Source organism: Zingiber officinale, chromosome 6A (assembly GCF_018446385.1).
Source record: "Zingiber officinale cultivar Zhangliang chromosome 6A, Zo_v1.1, whole genome shotgun sequence".
NCBI lineage: Eukaryota > Viridiplantae > Streptophyta > Magnoliopsida > Zingiberales > Zingiberaceae > Zingiber > Zingiber officinale.
In genome coordinates this window covers 88,859,970-88,868,953 of record NC_055997.1, presented here as the reverse complement: position 1 = coordinate 88,868,953, position 8,984 = coordinate 88,859,970, and the positions used below count along the sequence as shown (strand labels likewise).

General features: G+C 37.1%; 1 protein-coding gene and 1 long non-coding RNA gene across 2 annotated transcripts; both read left to right on the top strand.

Moving 5' to 3' along the window:
* Positions 1-3,534: 3,534 nt before the first annotated feature.
* On the top strand, positions 3,535-5,951 carry LOC121996855. The gene is made up of 3 exons (XR_006116171.1): positions 3,535-5,347; positions 5,471-5,594; positions 5,851-5,951. It is a non-coding gene; the product is annotated as an uncharacterized LOC121996855 (long non-coding RNA).
* Positions 5,952-6,794: 843 nt separating this feature from the next.
* LOC121995012 (transcription repressor OFP13-like) lies at positions 6,795-8,001 on the top strand. The gene has a single exon (XM_042548871.1). It carries the CDS (start codon positions 7,468-7,470, stop codon positions 7,999-8,001), a length of 534 nt encoding a protein of 177 aa, XP_042404805.1. The 5' UTR covers positions 6,795-7,467.
* Positions 8,002-8,984: the final 983 nt, after the last annotated feature.

Below are 8,984 nucleotides of genomic sequence, written 5' to 3'. Positions count from 1 at the left end.
GCATGATTAGCTATACATGTTTAGTATTTCAGTTAGTTCCTTTGCTATTTATGAGCATGATTAGCTATACATGTTTAGTATTTCAGTTAGCATGATATGATTTCTTTGCTATTCATGAGCATGAGTAGCTATACATGTTAGTTTTCCAGTTAGTTGATTTCTTGGCTATTTATGAGCATGAGTAGCTTTACATGTTAGCATTCAGTTTTAGCATGTTTTTATTTATATACATGCATATCGAGTTTTTGTGAGTAGGATAGCGCTCACTAAGCTTTTAGCTTATAGATACTATTTTCCTCCTACTGCAGATAAAGGAAAAAGCTAAAGTATAAGGAAGAAGGCGACAAGGAGGTGCTGTGACGGTGTGTGATGTGTGGACTATGGAGAGATCCAGAATTAGCTGACAAAATTGTCAAGACTTTTCTTTTAGTTCTCTTTTAATATTATATTGAAATTGAGTTTATTTCCGCATTTGTAGTTTGATACCTCCTATTGTTGGAGTGATATGGTTGTTTGTCATTGCTAGAGTAGTTTCATATTTTTATTGTGCTATTATACTGCGTGGTTGTGAAATTATATGTTCCAGCCGCCTGTGGCTGAGTATACATGTTATGTATCCCAGTTTGGGGTCACCGGTACAGGGGAGATTCTGCCGAAATTTTTCGGTAGAGTTTCTATGTGATTTTTAATCATACCGGTTAAGTAGAGTTAGTAGTCAAGTAGCGTCCACCTTTAGAGAATAGTAGTAGTGTAGAAAGGTGGGTCGTTACACAAGGCGTCCATAGTCCTGGCATCACACACCATCCGCACCACCTTGTCGCCTTCCTTGCTAAATCTTTTCTTTTCCTTTATCTGCAGTAAGAGGAAGTGTAGTCTATAAGCAAAATTTGCTTAGTAAGCGCTATCTAACTCACAAAATCACGAATGTGCATGTATACGAAAATAACTAGAAACTATATGCTCTAAAAAGAAATAAAGCATAAACATAACTGCTCATGTCAAACTAATAGCAAAGAAAAGCTAAGGAATCTACTCATGTAATTCTAATAGTTAATCATGCTGCTCATCTAATAGGTAAACATGAAAACTACTCATCTACTAAATAAACATGGTAGAATAAGGAACTAAACTTACTGATTTTTAGAACTATATGAATCTTATTTCATTTGTTCTAAACTTAATCTTTAATACTTTATGTTTATGTAAAACTCGTTTTACTTGTTCAAAAACTTATACTTATAATACTTCAAAATAATAATCAACTTCTTCTTGGGCCCAGGCATAGTACCATCTTATGCGCGTTCCCTAATAGGTTGGGGTAGCGAGCCACCAATCCTAAAAGAGCAGACCTCGGTCTACCAGGGCCAAGACCTCGGAATTGGACACCTGAATTTGTTTAACGACAACCTCGGAAGTCGGGTACGAGCCTCTTCTTAAAAGTAAAATACTTATAATCTTAATTACTTCTTCTTTAAATGCCTTGGCATTTTAATAGGCACCTTGTGTGCCAAAAATCCCTAAAATATTGACTTTGGGATCTACTTAAGGCCTCGGTCTTTTCTTTCTTTTCTTTATCTTTCTTATACTTTTCTTAAACCCAAAATACTGTTAGGGTATCTTTCGTGTGCATCTATGAATGAAACTAACTATGTAACACATAATTATGCATAGAATACAAAAGCAATCTACACATACAATACTTATCAAAAATCTGCACTAATGCTTAACAGAAATCTGCATACTAGCTTAATAAAAATCTGCTCTTGTAAACTTAATAAAATCTGCACTTGTAGCTTAGTTAAAATCTTCACCAAAGCTTAACAGCCTAGGAAAATATGGTTGTTCTTCATGTATTGTATCATAACATACCATTCTACAAAATCAAACTACATGCTTTAAAGGAAACTAAACTCTTTCTTGTTCCTTGCTCCTCAACAGGAACCCGAAATCTATAACCCTTTAAATTAACTGATCACACCCTATAAAAATTCATGAACAAAAGGATTTAAATCAACATCCGAATTCCTAGTTTTAAGGCCTAAAAACACAACCTCCTGTTCAGTGCCACGGTAAGGAAACCATAAGGAATCAAATTGCTCAACACGCTTAACTTGGTCTTCTATTCTGTTACTATTAAACAGACCCAAACTAAATCGAAGAAAGACATAAACATGACACCAAATCATGATCTCCCAAACATAACAATTACAAAGTTGATTTGAACAGCCACTAAGGCATCATAATCAACTCTAGCTCAGTTCATAGCATTTAGCATATTTTTTTCCCACAGGTAATGCATACTATCCTCCATGTTACTCTAGTTCTGTTCCTAGCATTGAGCACACAATATATATCTGCTGTCGAAGATAATCAGTTCATAACACCTATAGTCCATACTTGCCTATTCTTCTAGCAACAAAGCAACCTACATGAATCCGTATCAATACCTTTAAAGAACTCAAAAGCACACAACGATCCAGAAAATCACCATGTAACACATCAAAATCCTTTGAATAAACCTTGGAACAGAGATACTAAAGAAACCTAGCAAATTTCATTCTAGAAAATTCTGAATTTCGGAAGCAAAAGAGCAATCAAATCTCGGAATCCACTCTAGGGTTTTCATAAAGCCCCGGAAAAAACAAGAACCCGAAACCTCAATTCACGGCAGCATATTTTAAAGCCACAACTTCTATTGAAATCAAAGAATGAATTCGAGAATGCGAAAATCCCTCTTCCCACAGGTGAGTAAGCAACTTACCTTCGCGTTCTTGGACTCACAGTCGAGAAGGAGGCTTCTAATGCTTCTAGGGCTTGCGGAGAACTCAACAATCCGGCTCCTCTTCGTGCCCACAAGCTCTCTTCGACGAGGAGACCTCAAATCTATAAAGATCCCACGGTGAGAAGTGCTCGCCGGCCGCCGGTGACGTGCTTGCTTGCTGCCACGGTTTCGCCAAGAAGAAGTCGCGCCGTCGCGAGAGAGGAGAGGAAGAGATCCGGGTCTCGGGAAAAATAAGTCCCCTTTTCTTATCACTAGGTTTTCATTAAACCAACTACCACTTATATACAATTTATTCTTTCCTTAATTAACAAAACCCGCTGGCGCAGTTGGTCAGCCAGGTTTTGACCAAATCACAGGTCTGGGTTTCGAATCCCTCAGCCGCGCACCTTTTTTCCAATTTATTTTAAATGTTCCAACTTCTGCTTAAATGGAATTCTTCTCCTTCTTTAATAAGAAACGATCGCTGGATCAGTTGGTTGGTCGCGTTCAGCTTAAGGCGCAGCTCGTGAGTTCGAATCCCGGTTGCAACTTATTTTCTTCCTATTATTTCTCGCTATTAACTTCTATTACTTAAATAAAATTCTTCCTTTATTAGATCAAATAATAACTGCTAGTCCTTCCTTTATTAGATCAAATAATAACTGCTAGTCCAGTTGGTTAGTTGGGTTTTGCTCGGGTCAGGGGTTGCCGGTTCGAGCCTCGGCTTGGACTTTTTTTTTGTCACAACTTCTTTCTTTTGGTAAAAATATCAAACGACCTCCAAAAATTGCATAAAAATACTCTAAATATTTCTAAAAATCTCTAAAATTTTTCTAAAGCATTTCTAGATTTTTATAAGGACTTTTAGGACTTCAAATAGTGAAATTTGGGATGTTACAGATCACTTATGTAAGAAAGAAGTGGGCCCACTTCGAAGAGAATTGGAGGCACAATTCTTAGAGCTTCTCACAAAACTAGGCGTGTTCATGGCTAAAAATGAACACACTAATGAGAACTGAGTTGTATCAGGGAGAATCTTGGGTGAGATATGTCAATGCTTACACAGACGGCAGAACAGTTCAAGGACATCACGTCTACTGTCAGCCAGTAAGCAAACAGATCTTCACAAGAGAAGGTTCAAAGGGTAAAACCTACCTATCATATATTTGACTCAATTGTTGAATGCTATCATATACACTATTTTCCATTCATGTGGGGGATTGTTGGAAATGTGAATGGAATAAAGAGGTGGAGACCAAGAGACTCTATTGTGCATGGGTTTAATCCCACATTAGAAGTCTCTTGGCTTTATTGTTGGTTTAAATTATGATACATGCATTGATGTTGCAACATATACATGGGGAGAGACTCTCTCACGTGTGAGTGCGCAGGGGTGGGTGCAAATCCAGGGCTCGGATTATACTGAACTAAGGTTGACTCGTGTGCGAGCACGACCTGCGCATGTCTAATGTCGGACCGATCCAGGCAAAATTTGCCCAAAAGAATAAACTAATATATTTCCACTTGAATCTCTTTTTGCTACATGTTCAAGAGTGTAACGGAAGCATTAATGTGAAATTAAAGGTGATTCTGTAACGTCTCGATATTAATGACGACATTAAAGTCATTAATGGTGATTTCATAACGTCTCAGTATTAATGGCGATATTAAACTCATTAATAATGATTTCGTAACGTCTCGACATTAATAAAACATTAAATCATTAATGACGTTGTTAACCCCAACATTAAATGATCATAATTTAATCATTTATTGCAGGCAAGGTAAGAGCTCCTATATAAGGAGGTTGGATCTTGAGCAAAGAGAGATGTGTAAGAGAAGCGAAAGCAAGAGAATTCCTCCACCTTTGTTCCCCGATTCTTCTCTCAATCGTGCATCCGCTCGACTGAACTACTCGTGATAACACTCAAGTGCATTCTCAGTTCGCCACGAACAATCAGTGCTTGGTTGCGTTCGTGGTTTTTCCGTTGTATCCTGGTAAACAGACGACCCAAGGAAACCTCGAAGCACAACCAGAGGTGGGGTAAATCTGTTTCAAGGAAATTACGACTACCGCAGGCCTCGGTCCCTTCGCCCGTTCGGCCGCTTTGTCCACTCAGACTTTGCTACTCGAACTCGGTGTTCTGTCTGCACTCAGCAATTAGCAGAAATCATCCCCCGCTGACAGCCTGATATTATCAGCTCAGGTCATCTCGATATATAAATTAGAATTGATTTTGTATAATTACAATTCAGTTAATTTTCTAATATCTCCAGTAACAGATTGTCCAAAAGGTACAACATCAAATATATGGTCATGTGGTGTACTACTGTTTGTCCTTATGGCTGGATACTTGCCTTTTGATGGGCAGACAACATGATTTTGTATAAAAAAAAGAAGTAAATGCTATATCAGTAGATTCATCATTGTTTTTCTTATAATAAAATCCATGTTTCCCTATTTCTGAGTATCATCTTAATTCACCTACACCACAGATCTGTAAGCCAGATTATTCATTTCCAGCTTGGTTCTCATCAGGTGCAAAGAAATTAATTGCGCTTATTCTAGATCCAAATTCTTTAACTGTAAGTTCTGATTATGTTACTTGATTTCTTAAACCAGTTAATCAAGAAGTTGCAGTAATTATTTTTTGGAAATGCGAGTGTTTCTTGGCTTTGGAACTTATTTTCCTTGCCCTTTTGACACAGAGAATAACAATTCCAGAAATTTTATCAGATGAATGGTTCAAGAAAGGATATAGGCCACCATCTTTTGAACACGGTGAAGATGTGAGCCTTGATGATATTGATGTTTGTCTCCAATAATTCAGAGGTAGTTACTAAACATAAAGGAGTATGTTTGCCTAGTTTAAGTAGAGATGTCAAATAGGTTGACGTGTTGCTTTAGCTAAGAAAATAAGGCTAGTTTTACCCTTGGCCAGTCTTGCATGTTCGATCAAGTCAGATCGACTCAGGCACGACCATTGACACCTAATTACAAGCGATGTTAGCTTCTGATGTCAAAATATGGACGAATCCAATTATTATTTCTTAGAGTGAATTCTTTTTTTTTTTGTTATATAATCCAGGAACATCTTGTAACAGAAAAGAAGGAAAAGCCAGAGTCAATGAATGCCTTAGAACTCATTTCCAGATCACAAGGTTTCAATTTGGGAAATTTGTTTGAAAAACAGATGATAAATTCTACTGTTTTATTATTATTATTATTTTCATATCTTTTGTTGGATCATCTTTTTTTGTTTGATTCTGCTTTTCTGAATGGCAAAGGGTCTTCTTGCAAATACAGTCAAATTCATCAATATTTTTCTGAAAATTCTGATTGTTGTTCCTAGAAGGAAATAATTATGCTTTCTTAAAAAGATTTTTTTTTTTAAATGTAAAATTTACTTTAGCTCTCTAAAGAATCTTTATGGAATAAGAGCCATTAATATTTTAATTAAAAAAAATTATCTACATAAAGGGTATCATGTTTCAGGTTGGATCAGGTCTTTGTGTGAGTTTAATATTGCTGGCTCTAATATATTTATACATTTATTTAATTTTTTTTATTAAAGTTATTTTTGTCTAACCTTGGATTTGGTGCCTCACCTATTGGTCTTCAATCACCATATATATATATATATATATATATATATATTTATTATATATATATATATATATATATATATATATATATATATATATATATATATATATATATATATATATATATATATATATATATATATGAGATCTTGTTCGATAATTTATTACTACAATGAATTTGGAATAGCTAATGCAAGCAATGAGATCTAGTTAGTTCATTAGGTGTCTTAATTCAAGTTACGAGTAAAGTATTATTATATAAGATTTTGGATCGAAATTGGATGCGTTGAGTATGTCTTCATTCATATCTTAGCACATATACTAATGGTTAGTAATCATTCATGATTTACTTTTTAGATATTGATCTAAGGATGAATTGACAAAGATATTGGAGTAAACAAATTACTTTATATATATATATATATATATATGTTTTTTAATAGAATTTTATTCCAACGAGATGGGAAAATATTAAACTACACCTTTTGGGTTTCTATACTTGATGCCTACTGAATCCTAACATAATTTAGCACCTCTTCACATGGTCGAGCTCTGTAAAACTGGCGGCGATACGTTGGAGTTTCACAAGGTATGCCAAAAGACTGAAATACTTTTACTCAGTTTCTTGATTTCCATATACAGAGATTCCGTGATGCTGTAAATGTAAATCCACCGATTCTATTGGATTTTCTCTTGCTTTTAACAAAACTTTTGCCATTATTATAGTGTTGTTTTGGCTATCCAATAGACAAATTGGGAAGACAGAATACCTCTGCTAGGCATTTTCCTTCATTGAGGTCGATATCCGGAAATGAAATATATTTGCAGAAGTCTTGTTATACTGCTCTTCCATTTACCTCGAGCAAGCGTGACCGAGTGAAACTGCCCAATTTATGTGAACTCATGAGTCCCGCTATGGACGTATTTTATCGTCAACACTGAGAAGTAGCCTGCGGCTGCTTTACCTGCAACGCTTGTTGTATCCGGTAGAAATCCATCATTAAAACCTCCCATTTGTTGAAGCTAATTAAGGGAGTTGAGCAAACTTGAAGTGCTCCTATATGAATCTCCCGGAGCTCTCCCCATCAACATGAAGTGGAATGATGGAAAAGCTCAAGTCTTCCATGAAAGATCTCCAAGCTACCCACCTCACGAGTGTCAAAGGTCACATAGCCAAATTCGTGGAACAAAGCTATCTCCACGAGGCAGAGGAGGAGGAGGACGTCGCCACTGCCGCCGCCGCCATTGCATCTTCATCTGGAACTGTGAAGCGTTGGGAGAGATTATTCTTTTCCCCGCACACCACGAAGTCGATCATGGAGGAGGCCAAGTCGAAGAAGGGAGAGCGATCAGATCACTTGTTGTACGAGAAGAGCGTCATGCTGTCCGTGCATTCCACGGATCCTTACCGTGATTTCAGAGCCTCCATGGAGGAGATGGTGACCGCGTTGGAGCTGCGAGAGTGGCACAGTCTTCAGGAGCTCCTGCACTGCTACTTGAAGGTGAACCAGCGGAAGAACCACAAAGCCATTGTGCTAGCTTTCATGGACTTCCTGCTGCATCTCATCGTTCAGAACAAAGAAGCCTTTGCCACAGAGGCTTCTCTCTCGCCACCACCACCACCTGATCAGTAAAATACATTCAGTGTTAGTTGTGCCTTTTTTGTTTTGTATGAGCAATAAAAAATCATTCGACAAATCTATCAAACTAGTATGAAAATACACATGCACTCAAGTCCCCTGAATTAATTAAAAGGATATATAATCAGATCTGTTGAATGTAATCAACACTGCTTAGGATCAGGATCATCAACTGTGATACGGTATTTAAGGTGCTCCCTTTGAGGTGGGTTAAAATTTAAGAGGTGGGTTGACATAGAAATCAAAGTGAAGGAGTAGGTAACATCATTTAGAATAAGAGAAGGTAGGGAAGGTCCCGCTGATCCTCCAGGTCGGACGAACCGTGAATGTTAAACCAAAGGCTTATCCGATCAGACCCTTCGGTCGGGCTGAACTCAAAATCTGATTTCGTAATTAACAATGAAGTACAATGGAGTATGAAGTTAAATATCAATTATCCCAACCAAGTGCCTCAACTGATCAGACCATACTAGACATCTAGTTACATATAGTTTAAGTAAAGAAGTCAAGTGAGAGTTGAGTCGCCGACCACACGCATAAACATTGACCGAGTATTCCTCGAGAGTCACAGTCGGTCAAACTATATCAGTAATTCAATCAGTTGGTCAAAGTAGTCTATGGTGAATCTCGTAGGCCAACAAACTATTACGCTTTTTGGCCTTTTGTGCCACAGAGGACAGGAGATATTCTGTAGGCAAATCGTACTTTAAACATTCCAGCCTGCCCCATCACAAGGATTTGCGGGCTCATTTTAGAAAAGATATTAGGGTCACTTTATGGTCTATCCTTTTTTGAAAATACTTCATAATTCGTGTGTAGATACAATAGTAACATTATAAAAGCGGGTCTTCACTATAGGCAAAGACATGCGATACTACATTTTTCTACTTGCACATTGCTACAGTTTTTTCATTATTCTTCTCTAAAATTTGATCACTGATTTGAGCATCAGAGGGCCAAAGTCGGGACCCCTTCTC

What these genes read in the sequence shown, in the direction of transcription:
- LOC121995012 (XM_042548871.1), top strand. Translation starts at nt 7,468, where the DNA reads ATGATGGAAAAGCTCAAGTCTTCCATGAAAGATCTCCAAGCTACCCAC.